This window comes from Stegostoma tigrinum, chromosome 11 (assembly GCF_030684315.1).
Source record: "Stegostoma tigrinum isolate sSteTig4 chromosome 11, sSteTig4.hap1, whole genome shotgun sequence".
Classification (NCBI taxonomy): domain Eukaryota; kingdom Metazoa; phylum Chordata; class Chondrichthyes; order Orectolobiformes; family Stegostomatidae; genus Stegostoma; species Stegostoma tigrinum.
Window position 1 is genome coordinate 67391395 of NC_081364.1, and position 20439 is coordinate 67411833.

A 20439-nucleotide genomic window follows, 5' to 3' on the forward strand; every position below is an offset into this window, starting at 1 on the left:
CCTTGGTACTGCCATCTACATGTTGATATAAAAAGTTCAGCTCACTCCTATTCACCTTACCCCACAGCTCCAGCACTGCTCACTTCCCTTCCGCAGCATTTGCACAGTCCACCCACAATCTTGGCTCACCTGCTGATATTGGAAACAAGGCAGTGGTGAAGGAGCATGTAGTCAATTCAGGATCAATAAGGGAGGAAAAAGAAGATTATAATTTGGCCTTCTCCTTTAGATTCCAAAGGAGATTAGAGTACTAACAAAGACCAAAATACCTCCATTTACTTTGCATTTTTTAAACTTTTATTTCATTTGAAACAATATGAAAAATAAAAAATTCAATTCCATGAGAAATCTAATGTAAGTATTCAATTTCTAAAACCTAATTCATATTGTTACATATTTATGGTGAAAATAACGTCTCCAGTTTTGCAAACAGTGATAAGAATCCAGCATTTGTTCAAGTTCTCACAGGCCAACAGTCCAAACTTTCCTGAAGTCATAAAAATGGCACTGAAAAGCAACACTGTCCCATGAGGGAAATCCCAGAAGAAGCGAGAGAAAGTAGTTTAAAACAAAATGTTCCAGTGGAAGAGACAGCCAGCATGTACTGTACTGCACATGAAGCAGGGTATTAAAACATACTGTTGTAATTCCTTAACTTTTACAGAGGAAATATAGTGGGGAGCAGGGATCGTATTAATTCCACAACATGGAGAAAGGAGCTAGAATTTCTCTAGTGTTGCAAACACTGATCGACAGAGCAACAGACCATACTACAGGAGAGGCAAATATATTTCTCCCTTTGCATATGGCTTCTTATTAGCTTCTCATTATATCGCAAATGATGACTACTGGCTCAACATTATCTTACAATAATTAATTACATTCGTTAGAGTAGCAGCTTATTGCTATTGTAAAGTTGTTAAATTGATTGAGACAATTTTATGATGGCAACTGTTAAACACATGCTCACCTAGCTGATCTGCAGAACAAAATGATTGTCAAATGTTCCAGTGCGAGCAAAGCATACTAAGTTTGCGTTGTCAAATACAATTGTTTGGAACCTATATAAAAGCTGCTTAGGTTAATTGATCTAATATATAATGGATGAACTATGCTGCCCACATGGTAAGAGTTCAGCACCCTGTGCAATGTGGCATATGTGCTGCACAATCAGGGATTGTACTACATGTGCCTTTATCAATGTCAATGTCATACTTCAGGTTACCTCTGAGAACAAAATTAACAGCAACATGGCCAGAAAGTGTGGCTAATATAATTCTGGTTTAAAATCAGATATGCAGTCTTGTTTTAATTCAGTGTTCGATTTCTTTTAAGATAGTGATGAGAAGATGGAATCCATGTGATGTTTTTCATCTCTGATTCCCACCCTCACTCTTGTTGGAAGGAGTAATGAGACTAATTGTAGCACATGATGAAGAACAGCTAACCTGAGCCAAATTAAGACTACTGCCACTCGGCTTGCCATGATTTACAATGCTCCATGCAAATCTTTACACGTCACTGCAGGGAGCTAATTGCTGAGTCTGCATTCCTGTTACAAACAGAATGCACACATCTAGCCTGTGCATCAATCATACCTCTAAGAGTTATCAGCATGCAAAGAATTTCAACTGATACACCAGGATTGTGTGGATTTAGGACAGACCCAATGACTCCTGATTTGCCCAAAGCCACTCCCAGTACTTGTTGAGTTTGTGATCTCGTGGCTGCACCTAGGAAACAAAAACAAAGAAAAATTATGAATGAGGAGAGAATGTGCTCGTAATCATTTACAGATGTTCTGTTTTTGTCTGTCTGGAGCATAGTAAGAAGGTAATTCTACGCACACAATTCAACATACTCAGCTACTACTCTCTTGTCACTGAGTAGAGGCACAAAGATTAGACCTGGCATATTCTCACAGGGTGCCTGGTTTGGAATCGGAAGCAGGGTTGGGATGTTAGGGAATTGAGTGAGCATATAAGACTATTGTTCAGTTATTGTTAAGCAGAATTTTCTCTTGATCACTAGCTGCTTGGTTAATCTTGCCTAGTCAAGAAACACCCAAGTTATCTCAAAACCAAGGAACAGATGGACAGACTGAATTTCTTTCCCACTTTGTGGGTTTTCCTTTGAGATTTACTGTTTTACAAAGGCGCAACAACTGGAGAGCAATGGAAATGCTCCAACTTTAACAGTTGGAATGGCTTGATGCTTGTTTTAATCTTACTAGAAGTGGTTGTCACAAAATACCAGGCTCAGAATTAAACCAGTCAAAGGGGCTAACTTAAAGGACTGGAGAGAATCACAATGAATCATAGGCAAACATAAACAAAGGATTGACACAAATGAAAATAATGATAAACAGCATGACAAAATTGTGCCACAGAGATTGCAAACACACCACAAACAATACGTGGCCCTCGATATTTTATAATCAACCTGTTCAGACACTATTACACTGGGGGAGCAGATGAGACTTGTTAATTAGTGAATTTATACAAAATAATTAGTATGTTACAAAAAGATTATTAAAATTTATCCCTTCTCATAGCCCCTTCCCTAAAATTGTATTTGTAATGCACCTTTGACTTGTCAATTATTGGCTGTAAATTGATTGTACTTATTCTGCCTTTCTTTTAGCCATTTTGAACACCCAAAAATCATCCTTTCAATTTTCTCTGTATGAGGAAAGTAAATTAGGAAAACTGAGAAAATAGTTTTACATTTTTGAGTTTTCATCCATAGAAATGTCCTGATAAACATCACAATCTCAAGGTACTGTTTTTCTCCTGTTCTGAGAAGCCCACAAGGTGAACAAGTATTTAGAAAGTGGCAGGAGCATTTACCTTTCCTGAGTCCATCAAAGTTTCTTGGTACTTCTTTGTATTTTGTTTCTTGCTATAAACCCCAACATCCCTCTGCCTTCTCACTTCAAATGGCTTAATGCCTAACAGGCGCCCTATTATAGGAAAGATGTGGATGCTTTGGAGAGGGTTCAGAGGAGGTTTACCAGGATGCTGCCTGGACTGGAGGGCTTTTCTTATGAAGAGAGGTTGACTGAGCTCGGTCTCTTTTCATTGGAGAAAAGGAGGAGGAGAGGGGACCTAATTGAGGTATACAAGATAATGAGAGGCATAGATAGAGTTGATAGCCAGAGACTATTTCCCAGGGCAGAAATGGCTAGCACGAGGGGTCATAGTTTTAAGCTGGTTGGAGGAAAGTATAGAGGGGATGTCAGAGGCAGGTTCTTTACGCAGAGAGTTGTGAGAGCATGGAATGCGTTGCCAGCAGCAGTTGTGGAAGCAAGGTCATTGGGGTCATTTAAGAGACTGCTGGACATGTATATGGTCACAGAAATTTGAGGGTGCATACATGAGGATCAATAGTCGGCACAACATTGTGGGCTGAAGGGCCTGTTCTGTGCTGTACTGTTCTATGTTCTAATTTTAAGGTACTGTGTATCTAAATGTCCACATCTCCCTTTTGAATCGTATTGTAAAGTCTACATACAAATTTCTACTCTGTATTCTGTATCACTTCATGATGATGAAACTGAAATAACTCCACAGAGGCCGGTGTCCTGTCACAAAATTGCTCTTTTTTTTAGAAACCACGTGGAGAGTCGTGGACGCTGATTCAACCCTCTCAGAGCCAGCTCTTAGAGTTAACAGGATGTCTGACATTCCGGTTTATATCTGTCAGCCAGGGCTTTGTGGTTAGACCAAGTTAACAGCCCCAAAATCAAGGAACTCATAGACTATGAGGTCCACTGGCTGACCTTGCTATATAACTACATTCCCCAACACTCTTCTGTGTAGGAGGACATAGGTTAGTTCATTTCTTTTTGAAGTTCCTCCTAGGACACTTTAGCACCGGATCAGGTTCCTTTGACTCTGTCTTTGCTACAGTCTGTAATGCACTTGGTAGAAATTCATTCCCTTCTTCAGACAGCAAAAGTGTCAAGGGTTGACATGCATCATGTTCATCTCAGATTCTGAAGTATTTTCAACAGGTGACGGAGAGGGAAAACCCACAGGTTCTGGAAGAGTCCAAATGGATGCTAAGGAGCTGTGCACCCAAACTTTATTTGTCACTGGGCCTGACCCACGTCGACCATGCCCCTTACCCATGCGGGGCATTTCCATGGTTCCTACATCAAACCTCTTCCCAAAATAAACTGTCCCTCTCGCTGAGCTGAGTCTTGTATTGACATTAGCATTAGCATTCTTGATGTCATTTCACCCTCCTCCCACAACAGGTCCGGGAAGATCAGAACTAACCTAGCATGGAGTCTTGTCCCTGTTAGCAACTCTGCTGGAGCTATCTCTGTAAATGCATGAGGGATGCATATAATCAAACAGGAACCTGGACAGTTTGTTATTGAGTGAAGCTGTAGGCTGTTTCTTTAAGGCTTCTTTTAAACTTTGGACTGCTCTTTCTGGCGCTGACCGGAGCTCCGTCCGGAAAATTTAAAACTTTTCCAGTGGAAGTACCAGAGTCAGATCTGCCAGCTGGAGGCAGCTCAATTCACCTGCATTTGCTCCTTGACCTTCTGGATAGTATTCCAACTTGTAATTATATGCACTTCCTAATTACTGAAACAGCTGTGGTCCACAAGCTGTCAGAATTACTCGTTGCTTTTCATCTGCCCCAATATCATTTACCTAGAAAAATAATGCATTCTTTCACATACTGGGACCAGTCTTTGATGACGAAATCAAATGAGTCAAGCTTCCCAAATAACGGCGTGATGCCAGAATTGCTTACCCCAACCAAAAACGATTGTTGCAAGTGAATTTCTTCAAGAGCGCGCTTTTCTCTCGCAGCCACTAAAATAACTCCACAGAGCCTGGCATTCTATCACATCACCCTTTATTTACACGTGGAGAGTCCCTAACACTGATCCAGCTCGCTCAAAACCAGCTCCCAGAGTGAACAGGATGCCTGGCACTCTTGTTCATATCTGTCTTGTAGTTATAATGATAGGGTACCAACACCGATCTCTGGGGAACACCATTTTCAACTCATCTCCATCTGAGAAATGCCCATCTATAAATATCCTAATCCTTTCCTTTTATCCAACTTCTAATCCAGCTGCCAAGGACGCATCTTTCTCAAACATTTCTAATTTGCTAAACAGCCTGCCAGTTGGCACCATATCAGATGCTTTCTGAACGTCCAAATGGATAACATCCACAGCACTACCCTTATCCACTGCCTGTATCGCTTTGTCAAAGAATTAAATTAAATTTGTCAGACATCACCTGTCCTTGACAAAGCCATGTTGACAATCTAGAATTAACTTATTTTTCTCTCACTGTATATTTATCTTAAGCCACATTATGGCTTCCAATAGTTTTGCACTATTGATGTCAAGCTGATTGAGTTATCCTTTGCCCCTTTCTCAGCAACATGTTTGTAATGCTCCAGTCCTCTGAAATTAATCCAGTGATCACTGAGGCCTTGAAAATTTCTGTCAATTGATTGGGGATTTGCTCCCCTACCTCTCTTAGCAGTGTAGGTAGGATGCATTCCATCCAGGCCTGGCGATTTCTCTACCTGGAGTGCCGTCAGGCTTTTCAGCCCCTCTTCTTAATCCATCAACACCCACATTTTCCAACAGGGTTGCTGTGACCGTTTTTTTTTTAAATTTGTGAAAAATCTGCTGCATTTAGTCACAAAGCCATCAAGGAATTTTTCAAGCATAGCTATATGACTAATTTGGATTGTCATCATCTCTTCTTATAGGTTTTAAACACAAATTAGAAAGATTACTTCAAGCAAGTTCCTGGTGGCCCCTTGAGAGAGATTTACCCTTCTGACCTCCACACACTGGGATTTCTACCTTATGCATTAGCCTTTTCCCTGAGGGTTTTACAAGGTTTATAACCGTAGTTGAAAGAAAGGTGCGGCTCATAAGACTATACACACTTTCAAGAAAGGAGCCATTGATTAGCAACATGGAGCAGAACCTATGACTGATCTTTCCCTTGCTCTCTTGTGTACAGCGCCAATGTCAATCATGGCTCTCCATCAAGCACCCTATCTCCACCAGGAGGTTAATCTTGCTGACTTGTATCATATAGTTCAGGGGGTGAGGATGGCACGGAGGAAAGGGGATTACTGAATTACCGTCATTGGGATGGTGACACTGATACACAGGATTGGAGATGCTGGAGCTGGCATGTTTCAACTTCTTTCTCTGCCTACACTCCCAGCTTCCAATGTAGAAGCCAACTCAGACTGTAAAATCATCACAACTACTTGAACAGTCAGTGTGTCAGGTGGAATAATTAGGGTAAAGGCTTCTGTTAATGTAAACGATACAATATCACTTCAGGCACGAATGCTATAATGGACTAATGCCCAGTGTGTGAGAAGGTATGCTAATAGGGTGAGCTGTAGGGAAGGACAAGGTTTGTCTGGAGATTAAGCACAGAATTTGTTTGCTGTAAATTATATGCAAGCTGTCAACTCTATTCACCATCCACAGGTATGTTGAATATAGGTATAAGATGGACTGAAAGGCCAAAATTGTTGATAATATTTGACAGAAGCATGACCTTGAATGAGTCCTGTGAACATTCCTGTACGTATCAAAGATGGCACAATTAACGTATTTTTCTGCAACTATTTTTCTATGCCTGGCTGTTTGTTACACTGTATATGACAAAGAGTTTCATTTCAAGCTGACGGACTTCGCCTCAGACCAGGATCACAAATAGTGACAATAGAATCTCAGCCTCCAGACCAGAATGAATTGAGAGGTCCCCGACGGGCAGAACAGCGTGAGGCTTATTGTCTTTCTCCTCTCTTTTTCATTCTCTTTATTTACTTAATAAATGTTCCTTTCTTATTTGTCTTTGATTATTACTCAGTAAACGTTCATATTTAACCAAATTGCTGTTGCTGAGTCTTCTCTTAACTGCATTTAACCAAATTCCGAAGGAATGGGCTGCATGGTGACTCAGTGGTTAACACTGCTGTCTCATAGCACCCGGGACCTGGGTTCAATGCCACCCTCAGGCGACTGTCTGTTTGGAGTTTGCACATTCTCCCCGTTTCCTCTGGGTGCTCTCATAGTCCAAAGATATGCAACTTCGGTGGATTGGCCATGCTAAATTGCCCCATAGTGGCCAGGGATGTGTAAGATAGATGTGTTAGCTATGGGAAATATTGGGCGGGAGATGGGTCTGTGTGTGATGCCCTTTGGAGGATCAGTGTGGACTTGTTGGGCCGATGGCCTGTTCCCACACTGTAGGGACTCTACGATCTAACTGTTTGGATATACCCTGTGATCTAAGACAATATTGAAGCCCTGTTAACAGATAAAACGTTTTGGTCCTTACCTCCTTCCATTCTTTGACACAGAAAATCCTGTAGGAATCATTCCCATACTTCCCGATACCATGCAGTTCAATTGGGTATTTCCACTGTTTGGTTAGGAACTCGTCTGTCATGTGGATTACAAAATCTATGTAAATGCATTGCAGAACATCACTGCAGTAAACGAAAACATATAACCTTGAGGAGTGGGGAAGAGCAGATTCCGGACCAATCATCACGTACATTCTAGTTGTTTTAGCTTCTCATGGAAATCAATCACTGTGTTGTACAGTCACCAAACCAAAGCTATTGAGAAATGTCTACTTGTGGAAAGGACCTGTGTACTGGTAACTCCTCTTCTAATATGCTGGCAACTCTGGAACAAGACTCTGAATTATTGTAGACTGTTTGGCTCAAGAGCTGAAGTAGCTGCCACACACAATAAACTCTGAACTTCCATCACCAGATTGGCCTTGACTCCACAGACAGACAGAATTCATTCCCACAGCAGAAAGATTGGAAACCAAAATACACAGATTCAAGATTCAGGTCAGTCATTGGCGAAGTCACAGCAGAAATGAAAATAATTTTATCATGCAATAAGTTTGTCACAATCTGGAACTGTCTGTCTGAAAGGAATAAACTGGAGAAATGGGGTTGTAGTGGTAATGTCACTGAACTAGTAATCCAAAACTCCAGGCTTATATATTCTGCTGCCATGGTTTTGAATTCCAACATGGCAGACGATGAAACGTGAATTCAATAAAATTTTGGAATTAAAAAAGCTAGCCTAATGGTGAGCATGTTACCACCATCTACTGTTGCAAACAAAAACTCCACCTTGTCTATTCATGCCCTTCCAGGGAAGGAAATCTATGTCGTTACCTGGTCTGGTCTGGATGTGACTCCAGACCCACCGTAATGTGCATGACCCTTAAATGGCCTCTGAAATGGTTTGGAAACTGCTCAGTTCAAGAGCAATGACAGATGGCCAACAAATGCTGGTCTTGCCAGAGGTGCCCACACCCATAGAACATAGAACAGTACAGCACAGAACAGGCCCTTCGGCCCACAATGTTGTGCCGACCATTATCCTCATGTATGCACCCTCAAATTTCTGTGACCATATGCATGTCCAGCAGTCTCTTAAATGACTCCAATGACCTTGCTTCCACAACTGCTGCTGGCAACGCATTCCATGCTCTCACAACTCTCTGTGTAAAGAAAGAATTTTTAAAAAAATTCAGGAACTCCCAAAAGGAACTGAATATTTAGTTGAACAGGGAAAATACTGCATCATGGGGAAAGTGTGTGTGAATGCGATGAACTGGACTGCGCTTCCAGGCGGATAAGACAAGCCAAATGATTTTTAGTGACAGTAGGAACTGTCAATGCTGGAGAATCTGAGATAACCAGGTGTACAGCTGTAGAGCAGGCCAAGCAGCATCAGAGAAGCAGGAAAGCTGATGTTTTGGGTCTGGACCTTCTCTGATGAAACTTTTTCTGAAGAAGGGTCCAAACCTGAAACATCAGCTTTCCTGCTCCTCTGATGCTGCTTGGCCTGCTGTGTTCATCCAGCTCTACACCTTGTTATATTAAATGATTTTTAGTGCTGTGTGATTCTGATGCTAAAAATTCAATTAAAAAAAAACACTAACTATCAATCCATTAGAAGACTGCGTAAAAATACTGAAGACAGAGACATATTGCTTTAACTATTCATCTTGCACTCAATGGGACAAATGCAAGAACACCAAATTTTAGACAATCACAACAATTCATACTACAGGAGGAAAGTCTGCTCATTCATTGGCAAATTTAATTCTAACTATGGCAATACCACAGAGAAAGTAATAGGGAACTACAGGTTCCTCAATGTCCCAGGTAATTCAAAAAAAGATACAAAGTGTGAGCAAATTCTTGTAGTTTGCAGAGACTGGGACTTTGTGTACGAACATGCATCACTTCTATTGAGCATAAATGCACCAAGTTACGAGATAAATAATTATCTTAAATTTGTCGTTGGCGGAGCTATTATTTCCCTTCCCAGGTCCAATCCTCTCTCTGAGCTGAGGAATTAAGTTCTGCTTCAGAAAATTCATCTGGGCTTTGGATACTGTGGATTTCTAGTTCCTGAATGCATGACAAGACGCATTCAGCAGTTTTCATTTTCGGAACTGCACTGTGTTGGATAAAACTTCAAGGAAAATTTGAAAATAGGTACTCTGAGGCATAAGCAATTGCAGAATTGTCACAGTACTATTCTCCTGCCTCCTCCTCATAAACCTACTCACCATTTCTTTTCAAATGATAGCCCTCACCTCTGACAGTATTCACCCTCCTCCTCCACGCCTTGACAGTGTTCACCATCCTTGCTCAACCTCCAACAGTGTTTACTTACTGACAAGATATGAAAGGTGATGATTGAGGACTTTGGTTAGTCTGAGAATTGGCGGGTTGTTGGTAGTGGGGGGTGGGGGGGGGGGGGCGGTGAATCTGTGATTCAGGATGGAGGCTGCACATGGATTTGGGTATTAGAGTGCTTTGACACTCCAGCTGATTTCATGAATTGTACTATGTAACTGTAATGAAATTGCTATGTTAATCCGTGTAACAACCAGGGAAAGTATAACACAAAACAGGCCAAGTCTGCATGATTCCAGCCAATCACAGAGTAATCAATCCATACAGGGTAAAACCAGCAATGAGAAATTTGAATTTCCTATATCAGTAGAAAGGATGTGAGATTCCAAGGCACATCAGTGAATGAACTTGATCTGAAGGCCTAGCCCCATACATAAGAAGTTCCGCGTCACTGTTCTATAATGGAAATAACTGACAATAGGTTTTGGACATATACGAACAAATTAACCAGCATCCCCATAAACACATCGATTAAAGAATATTTAAATACCACTTCACCAATCAGATCTAAGTGACTGGAGGAGCAGACTCAGAGTCAAATGGCTTGCTCCTGCTCTTAATCCCCAAGTCCCTGCATTATAAATATTGTATCTGGGCAGCCTCAATTTTTCTGTTTCAGTATAGTGCGTAGTCTTCTACCAATGGTCTGTCACGTGCTATGTCACTGCATTATTGCGTGGATAACCCACTCTTAGGTTTAGGTAACAGTCTGACTGAGACAAATATTCGAAAATTCGCTTTAGTTCCTAGGACACGCATATACAATGTCAAAGGAAGGCTGTATGTCAAAACAAAAGCAATGCTAGAAATACATAGGAGGCTATGCAACCAATGGCCACTAGATGAACTGAAAGTTCAACATCAGAAAAAGTTAGAATATTGTGTCTGAACTACCAAAACACAAGAGGTGAAGCCTACAACATACATGATATTAACCTGCCCAGTGATCTGACAGTCATAACGTTTAAAGTCACTGTGACGTTAATTCCCTTGAAGCTAGCTTTGGGATAGGTTTCTGCATTGTCAATAATTCAGAGATACTTAAAGTAGTTGTCAAATTTTTTTGCTGAAGATGTGCAGCTGCCCCACTAATGAATGGTTAACATTTGTCATGTCTTTCTGGCGTTTGCATTTTCCCGAGGGTGTGGTGCAAGTTTACTCCTTGATCTTCAATAAATATCAGTCTGTGTGGTAATTACCTCCTGATCCGTATCAGATTTCCCTCGGCCTGAAAAGTGAGGCATAGGACTTACAGTCTCACGAAGTCTGCAGCTCTCTATCCTCCACGGCACAACGGGATACTTTACCAAAATGTAGCACTTAGCAGAGGAGCCAAGATCAGATCACACTGAGATATAAAGATCAAGAAATTTGGAAATAACACAAAATTTGCAGGGACCAAACTGATGAAAATAGAAAATGAAACTGAGGAGATCTGAAGTTATATCATTAATGTCCACAGTGCGTCAATAAAGTTGACATACTGCAGGCCCAAACGAACATAGTGGATAATGACTTAACTGCATTAAGTGACACAATTCAAGCAAGACTAGCAATAGGTTCTTGATATTTCTGGTTACCAAGTGCTGACCAAATTGATTGAGTTCTTTCATGAGTTAGGGGAAGGTTGATCAAGGGAACACAAATGATGTTGTACAGATGGATTTTCAGAAGGCATTCACCAATGTGTCACACAGGAGACCTGTTAAGACAATGAAACTATAGGGAAAATGGCTGTATAGATAAAGTTGGTTCAATAAACAACTGGAGGTAGATGGATGCTTTTCAGACTGAGAGGTGAAAAGTCGTGGCATCCCCCGAGAATTAATTTTAAGTCCATGACTTTTCTATGAATGACTTTGATTCAGGTGAAGGGAGTGGCATTATAAAGGTTGTAAATATACAGAAATTAACACAGAAATCCACAAATTCATTTCAATACAGACAGAATAACGACATTAGTAGTAGCCTGACAATTTGAGTTCAATGAGAAGAGATGTGAAATGATATCCTTTGAAAGGATCAACATAGAATGGCAGTATACTACACTGGGCCTCCCTCTAATGTGTAAATGTCTACGGCTCCCAGATAACAACGACTGCAAATAATGCAAAATGCATAGTTTTATAAACAGACTGAACAAACAAAAGCAAACACATTGGGGTTAAGTAATGAAATAGCAACTGAGGAATAATACCAGAAAACTTGATGATAGCTTTTGCTCTCAGCTCATACAGGCCAAGTGGCTTCAGAAGTGCAGCTATTTCTTTCCAATCAGCTACACGGGCCACTTCCGCAGAGGGGTATCTTTCCAGGAAATCCCACAGCACAGGAATGGCCTTTTTACCTGATACAAGAAAAAGCTATTACCAGGACTGTTTCAAATTAGTACCTGAATATTCGTGATGATTCAGATACTGGTAACAAAGTTGGGATGCGGAACGGTATTTCAGCATGTACATCAAACCTCCCTGTAAAGGTAGATTACACATCCCTCCTCTCCGCCTCGGTAATTCTTTACAATCCAGTTTCCACAAAAGCAATTTCTGAGTCTGATAAATTACATGCCAAACATATGGCAGCATTTCTGTTGTGCAACAGTGTGTCATTTTAGAAAATAAGTTAAGATCATTCAAAATATGTGTTAGTTAAGCAGTAGTTTGAGCTGGGCCAGAGATGATAGTCTGCTCACCGATTTTCTCTTCATAAGAAGATTTTGAAACAAATGTTATTCAAGTTGGCAAAATATGCTACAGCATTACGACAAGTTATTTTAAAATATAATGTGTTATATTTTACTTTGCAGTCTAGTTATTTTTATTTTTCAGATTCTATACATTAGCTATCATTAATTAGCCTAAGATGATAGTAGTGGGCTGTTATCCTAAATCCCTGCATCCTGGTGAAAGGGATATCCCCGTCTCCTTTAACTTTATAACACACAGCATTAGGTGAGAGAATAACTGCTTTGGAAAGTCTTCTCTGAAGAATCTGCTACCTGGCAAATGACACCCAAGACGTGAATCAGTGTTGCCCAATCTCCTGGATTCCTCTTAGGGAGAAGAGAGACATCACTTGGCATCTCTGCCTTATAACTCACTCAAAATAGACAACTCACTGTTTGGGTGTGGAGTGCCTGAGTGAGATCAAACCTACCGCACCTCAAAACAAGGATTAAAGCTCAAAATTGTGGGAACTTTTTAATTAGTGTCCATATCAGTTTCAACTCAATCAGTCAACAGGACTATCCTATCAGTAGCTGCAGTTGAATTTCTTATTGCTAACACCTACTTTTCTCTGTTAACACCAGAGGCTTACTCACCAGAGGTTTTATTAAGAAGTATGGTTGCAATAAGAAGTTTCCAAGGATCATGAAAGAGTGTCTCCTGGACCAGATTGAATGGGGATCGAGGAGGAATCCATTTGGCAAAGGCTTTACGTCGTGGTGGGCTGGGTGCTGCAAAAACAAACCAATGGTTCATCCCATTGAACTACACCATTTCACAGCACACAGTAAGATCAGACCTGGGTAAAGATTCGTACTCCGTACCTCCTTCAGAATACTTCTTAGAAAAGTATGGACTAGTCTTCCTTTTATCCTGCTTTACTCTTGGAGTAGAATGATTGTCTGTTTAAAAAATGAGGGATGGTGAGATATCTAGTGTTTCTGATTAAACACACATATATTCAATTGAAATTTTCAAGTCTGAGATCACAAGACATTTTTTTGGCTAAAAATATCAAGGTATCCGGAGCAAAGACACAGAAATGGTGTTGACTCATATACTAGTCATGATCTAACTGATTGGTGATCAAATATATAGGATGCATCTCTTGCTGCTGTGTAATGAGCTTGATGAGCTGAATGACCCAACTCTATTCTATTGCAGTAAACTCAGGGGGGTGAACAGTTTCTCTGCTGTATTCTTCCATAACAGGCTTGAAAGATTGATTGTCTTCTCTTCTTCCCATTATCCCAGCTGACTTTCTAGTTTCAGCTCTTGTTCACATCAATAGCCAAACAGCAAATACTTATAGCAGCAAGGTATGGTGTGGCAATGGGTTACAAGAAAGAGCCTCATTCACTGAGTACACAGCAAATATTTCACAAAAGGCTGGATACTACTTTGAAAAATCAAACACAGACGTCAAATCTTGAGTCATGTCCTGTTGCCTTTTACAACAATTTCAATGGCTCAGCAGGGAACGACTTTTCTGATGCAGGGTAGTGAGGGATGAAAATGGCACATTTGCAAAAATGGAATAGGGTAGGTTAAATTAGGCTAGTGAGAATAAAGAACAGTTGAGTCTTGCATTGGGCTACACACATCAGTTCCAGTTGCTGACCTATGCTGGACTGAATTTACTTAGAGCAATTCTTTAGCCAGGATAATTAACATCAGTGTGCCTAGATTCGGGAAGCGGGAACAATCGCTAAACCGTAGTCTCTGCATAAGATCATAAGAAATAGGAGCAGGAGTAAGCCACTTGGACCATCCAGTCTGTTCTGTCATTCAATAAAATTATGGTTGATCTGATTGGGTCCTCAACTTTCCTTCTTGTCCCAATAACTCTTAATTCTGTTATAGGGATGCACAGTTTGGACAAGAACAGAAACTGCCCTGGCTGTAATGCTCTTATTGTTAATAGGCTGTCAACGTCTCAGGTGCTGGAAGCACAATTCAGTGGCTTCAGCTAGCCAGGATTTTCACTCTTTTTAGAGAAAAAAACATGAAGAACAGACACATACATTTCACATTTATGATAAATATGGAATTATACTTTAAATTAAGTACCTTGGGCTTTCAGCAATGTAAAACTGTCCCCATTGGAATCCTTTGTGTCCCTGTCTGTGTCTTCAGAGGGAATTTCTGATTCTGAGCAACGTGAAGGGCTGGTGCTTGGTTTTATTTCAGATCTTCCATTGCTCGTCAGCGCCATCTGCCTGTTAAACTTTGATACTTCAGAGGCAGGCTCATCAGCTTCGTCTACTTGTACTTCCAGTGTCCCCTTGCTTTCAAACACCTGCTCCTTTTGAAGCTGCTTATTGCTGTCTGCTGCTTGCTCTTTAGATTTTCTTCTACTGGCTTTCCTCTTAGCTTTGGGACACTCTTTAACTCCATCAAGTGGGGTCCCATCACCCACCTCCTTTTCTTCAGATGAAGCAAGTCCTTTCTGGTCTGCTCTTGCAGACAATCCTCTCCTCGAACACAACCATTGCCTGCTAGAGTTTTGCAGTCTTGCACCTTTTTTAGGTTTCTGTGTTGAGGCATTTTTAACCTCTGTCTGCCTCTGTCTTTTACTGCAGCCACCCTTGGTTTCAGAGTTCTCTTCTCTCCTGGCATCTTGTGACACACTTGACACAGTCTGTGGAAGGTCGACAGTCAATGTGTTGAAGTCTTGTGTTGTTGGGGCGGTGGGCTGTAGGCGATCTGACCGTATATCAACAGTAATCCTTTCTTGAGGACAGCATCGCCAGAAATCATTAATATCTTCAGGCTTCAGGTTTTCCTCTCCGGCACTTCTCTCAAAGTAATTTTTAAGTTCGTTTGAAGATCGAAATTGCTTCCCCTGAGGACTAAATAAAAGAATGTGAATGTACATAAAAACAAAAACAGCTTTATCCCCCTCAAGAACATTTGCTTCTTCATCTCCTCTCCAATTAAATAATGAAGACGAATTGATTTACAATGGCATCAGAAACAGGGCTGTCAAGATCAAGACTCATGTGAAGCAGGATTGTCACACTGCTTTTATAAACACCTATGTCTGTATTACAATGGAAACCTCCTATGTAAACCTATCACACTGCAATGACAGCTGCCTACCAAAACTGCATTTTAAATGCAATGGGGTGTTGAACTGATCGTTATCCCCTCACTGCCAGTCCTCATTGTGTTTTTTTGATGGCACTTTGGATAAATGGGATGCACAATCACAGCTTAAATAAAATTTGAACCGAAGTTATAGTTTTATGAAAAAATAGCAACTTCACTGTCATTTATTAATCTCAGTTCTTTACTTCCTGACCTTAAAGAAAACTGATTCAAAATTTGCAAACTTTACATATTTAGTCCAGGCTTCTGGATCACCACTCCCGGAGAAGTGTTTCTCTTCCATGCCCCTATATGCAGATTGTAGTCTTCCTGACTTGCCCCTCTTGTTGGGCTTTGTAGTGGTTGTGTCACTGCCACTAATAATCCAGAATCCTAGGCTCATGTTCTACGAACCTGGGTTTGAATCCGACCAAGTCAGATGGAAAAAATTCTGAATTCAATAAAAATCTGGAATCAAAGCTCACTGTCCATTATTGTAAAATGTCCACCTCGTTCACCAATGCATTTAGGCTAAGAAATCTGTCATCTCTACTTAGTCTACCCAAATGTGACTCCCCAACCCTCAGCAATGTGGTTGAATTATTAACTGCACTGTGCTATGTCCTAGCATGCTATTCAGTTCAGCAGCAATACGGCAATGAATCTGATGCCCATAGCTTATGAGCAAATGACGTATTTTTAAAAATCTCCCAAAACGACCATCCCGCCAGCTGTCATCTGGCCCTCTGGCACTAGGAATGTTTAATGGAAAAATTCCTTTCCAATGTTTGACATTAGAAAGAGGAGATGTAAAATTAACAGTAAGAACTAAGACTGAAGTTGAATACCTTTTAGCTATTGTCACATTGCAGGAGCAGATCAACTGTGGGTAGGAACGGGCAGGTTATAATGAAAAAGATAACAGTTAGTAAACTTGTGATTACAGCCAAGAGGCAGGGAGACAAACTTAATGAATAGAATCCCAGGAATTTGCTCATTGATTTACATGTAGGTAATGATTCTTTCAGGTTTGGAAGGCAGTCTTGTTTGCAAATGGTGAAGGCTTGAGAGGCTGAGTGTCCTATTCCTAATTTGTATACACGTGCAAGTCCCAGGTTTAGTACGGTTTCTGGTATTAAAAGACTAAATTAGTGAGTCAAATGTTTTAGGTGTTTCTAAATTAACTGTAAATTTGTTTCATTTCTTCACCATCTTGTGAAACAATTACAGACAGCACCTGTGTTTTAAAAACAAAAATATCTCCCACCTTATAACGTAAACATCAGATTTTCCTGCTGACTTCCCGGTTTTTCTTTTTTTCACTATTCTCTTCCATCCTTTAGGAAGTTCAGGGTAACAGCCTTGGGTTATTTTAGCATCCAAAGCATGAACGATAGGCCCAGCTTCAGACAACAAAGACTTTGCATTTTCAGTGTTTGCCATTTCAGGGTTTAAGAAATTTTTTTTGGTGGTTCCATTTGGGAAACAGTGTTCATTACTGCTGATCCCACCGGAAGGAGGCACTTCCATCGGGGAAACTTCCTTTTAACAATTTTCCCTGCTGAAAATACAGCACAATTAATTACATTCATAGTTTGCTTCTCCATTTTCAAAAATGCATTCTTCCACTGGATTTTGTACTAATGGGTACTTCAGTAATGATTAATACACTAGTTATACTGGAGTTATGAGGTCGGTGTTATGCACTCTCAAGTCCGGCATACAACAGGTGACCTCTGCGCCGCCTTGAGTACTCCCTGCCCAAATGTTTCACACGTTAGTTGGTCAGAAATAACCTTGCTGTTGCCTCAGAAGTATATTCCAATAGATTTTAGAAACAATAGCAGGGCTCATGAATTTCTGGCAGTTTCTCCATGTGTTAACATCAAAATATTGGCACATTCAGAACAGAATTACTTATTGGCCTCACTTTCCAAACTCACTTTTTTATACAGGACCTGCAATGGTTCTGTTTTTACCACTTATATCTTCCCTGACCCATCTTTTGTTCTTTTAATACTATTCCTTCTTTCTCACCATCATACCTTTGAATACTCTTTAAGCATTCAGGGGATAAGAGTATCACTGACAAGGTCAGTACTTGATTTCTATTCCAAAATGTCCATTGAAAGTGGTGGTGCGTGGTCTTCTTGAACGGTTGCAATCCTTGGGATGTAGGCAGACCCCCCAGTGCTATTTTGGAGCGCGAAGATTTTGATGCAGCAACAATGAGAAAACAGTGATACGATTCCAAGTTGGGACGGTGTTTTTTAAGTAGCAATCGGTGCAGGTTCACAAGATTCCATCAAAACAATTTTGGCAAATTGTTGTGGTGGAGGACGTGAAATTTAAAGGTGGTGGATGAGGTCCGGCAGCATCTATGGAGAGAAATCAGAGTTAACGTTTTGGGTCCAGCTACCTTTCCTCAGAACTGAATTTCTGTTCTTGCTTCCATATCATCAATATGGGAAAAAATGTTCCCTTGTCGTTCTTCATACCATCAGCTAATGAGAACATGGGGAGGCCATGGCTGAGTGGCATTACACAGGGACTGTTAATCCAGAGACCCAGGTAGCGTTTTAAGTTTTGACCTGCGTTTGAATCTGACCATTGGAATGTGAATTCAACAAATATCTGATATTAAGAATCTCATGACTCCATTGCCCATTGTTAGAAAAGGTCAGAAGTCACAGACTATAGTCCTAGTAGGAACTGCAGATGCTGGAGAATCTGAGATAACAAGGTATAGAGCTGGATGAACATAGCAGGCCAAGCAGCATCAGAGGAGCATTTTCTGAAGAAGGGTCTAGACCCAAAATGTCAGCTTTCCTGCTCCTCTGATGCTGCTTGGCCTGCTGTGTTCACCCAGCTCTACACCTTGTTATCCCAGATTATAGTCCAACAGGTTTATTTGAAAAGACAAGTTTGCGGAGCTTCACCTGAAGAAGGACCGAGGTTCTGAAACCTTATCCTTTCAAATGAACCTGTTGGACTATAACCCTGGTGTAGTATGATTTCTGACCCCAGTACCCCCAAATTACGACTATTGGAAAAACCCATCCGTTTCACGGATGTCCTTTCGGGAGGGAAACTGCCATCTTTACCTGCTCCGGGCTACGTGTAACTCCAAACCACATAACAACTACCATTTGGTTCCCTCTTAATCGCCCTCTGGGCCATAAATAAGGGCAAACAAATAGGGGCGGGGGTTTAAAAAAACACACCATTATGTCTCAGATAACAAAGTGTGGAGCTTGATGAACACAGCAGGCCAAGCAGCCTCTCAGAGCACAAAAGCTGACGTTTCAGGCCTAGACCCTCCCACAGCTTAAACTAGAAACTGATGTCCATTTCAAGCCCACAGCTTAAACATCTTCCTGGACCTCTCAGTCTCCATCTCTGGTAACCAGCTAGAAACTGATGTCCATTTCAAGCCCACTGACTCCCACAGCTTAAACATTTGTGCTCCTGAGATGCTGCTTGGCCTGCTGTGTCCATCCAGCTCCACACTTTGTTATCTCGGATTCTCCAGCATCTGCAGTTCCCATTATCTCTGCACCATTATGTCTTTCTACCTTATTCAAGTTAAAAGTGCTGGCCTGTTGGCAGTTAGAAACCGCCAATGATTGCGTATCCCTTCAGGATAATAATAGACCAGTGCAGCGGATGTCAGGGAGATGAAGTTAAAAGCTGGTGTGCGGCGGACAGGTTAACGTGGAGTCCGAGTGCCAGCAGGAGGTGGAGACACCAGGCCCTACCTCGCAGCTCAGTGCCGCCATGACAGGCCCCCTCGGCTCCACATCTCGCGAGAGTTGAGGAGGATGACGTGCGCGGGAGGGCCCGGGACTGGTGCTGTCCTCCTCCTCCGGAGGGAGACCCGAGACCGCTTCAGTCCGTAAACCCCCGCGACCTGGGAGTAAAACACCCACTCTCCCTGGCGACATGCGGGCCGTCCCCACCTGGATTGACAGAGTGCACGACAGGGAGAAGGTCGAACAGTGGTAAGGAGCTGCCAGCCGGCAGGCTCACCCTCGCCCCGCCATTGGCCCTGGTTACCGCATAGCAACGCGGTTTCTAATGTAAACAGGCAGGCCTGGCGCGACCGTGACATCCGGGGGTTGGGGGGCACGGTAACTCAGTTGAGGAGGGAAAAACACACGGTGGGGGGGCGACAGAGCGATAATACCTGGGGAGGTGGGAGCTGGAAGTCATAATAAGTAGGTTCACAGGAGATGTGAGAAAAAGCTTTTTCACCCCGAGAGTAGTGGGAATCTGGAACTTGCCACCTGGAAGGGAGGTATATGAAGAAATCCTCGCAGCATTTAAGGAAGTATTTAGATATGCACTTGTGATGCCTATGGGGCAAGTGCTGAAAAATAAAATTAGAAAGTTAGGTCGTTGTTTTTGACTGATGCAGATGTGATGGGCTGAATGGCCTTTTTTCTGTACTGTAGACCTCATAGCTGTGACTGTATGATAGAATTCTTTATTAAGGTGCAGAATGGAGAAATTAAATCTGTAATTGAGGTCCTGAATCTAAATAAAGGGAACTACTTGGATATGAGGAGCGAGTTGGCATTTATAGATTGGGAAACATTAGTGAAAGGCCTGTCAGTGGCTAGGCAATGGTCCATAATTAAGAAATACATGCATGATTTACAACAATTATTCATTCCTACCTGGCACAAAAATTTAACAGGAAGAGCAGCTCAAACATGGCTTACAGAAAAAGAGGAGATATATAATGGCAGATAGAAATGGCAGATGGAGTTCAACCTGGATAAATGCAAAGTGATGCATTTTGGAAGGTCGAACTTAAATGCTGAATATAGGATTAAAGGCAGGATTCTCGGTAGAGTGGAGGAACAGC

General features: G+C 41.5%; 2 protein-coding genes across 9 annotated transcripts in view; one reads left to right on the top strand and one right to left on the bottom strand.

The window, feature by feature from the left end:
- Window positions 1-338: 338 nt before the first annotated feature.
- Window positions 339-19630, bottom strand: mbd4 (methyl-CpG binding domain protein 4). Of its 8 annotated transcripts, XM_059649537.1 has the most exons (9): window positions 19328-19436; window positions 17615-17947; window positions 16837-17130; window positions 14550-15331; window positions 13304-13381; window positions 13076-13210; window positions 11951-12100; window positions 7353-7456; window positions 1549-1733 (listed from the first exon to the last, which is right to left on the bottom strand). In XM_059649537.1, the coding sequence occupies exons 3-9, from the start codon at window positions 17097-17099 to the stop codon at window positions 1656-1658; spliced, it is 1590 nt and encodes a 529-aa protein (XP_059505520.1). In that variant the 5' UTR covers window positions 17100-17130; window positions 17615-17947; window positions 19328-19436; the 3' UTR covers window positions 1549-1655. The 8 variants fall into 8 exon arrangements, with proteins under 8 accessions (XP_059505516.1, XP_059505517.1, XP_059505514.1 ...); XM_059649533.1 differs by lacking the exons at window positions 7353-7456; window positions 19328-19436 and adding an exon at window positions 19529-19630 and having other exon boundaries at window positions 339-1733; XM_059649534.1 differs by lacking the exon at window positions 7353-7456 and having other exon boundaries at window positions 339-1733; window positions 16837-17127.
- ift122 (intraflagellar transport 122 homolog (Chlamydomonas)) overlaps window positions 19332-20439 on the top strand; it is a 103407-nt gene continuing 102299 nt past the window's right edge. Inside the window, exon 1 of the mRNA XM_048547421.2 lies at window positions 19332-19570. Coding sequence (XP_048403378.1) covers window positions 19512-19570 — 59 coding nt within the window. The 5' untranslated portion in view covers window positions 19332-19511. The remainder of the gene's footprint in view (window positions 19571-20439) is intronic.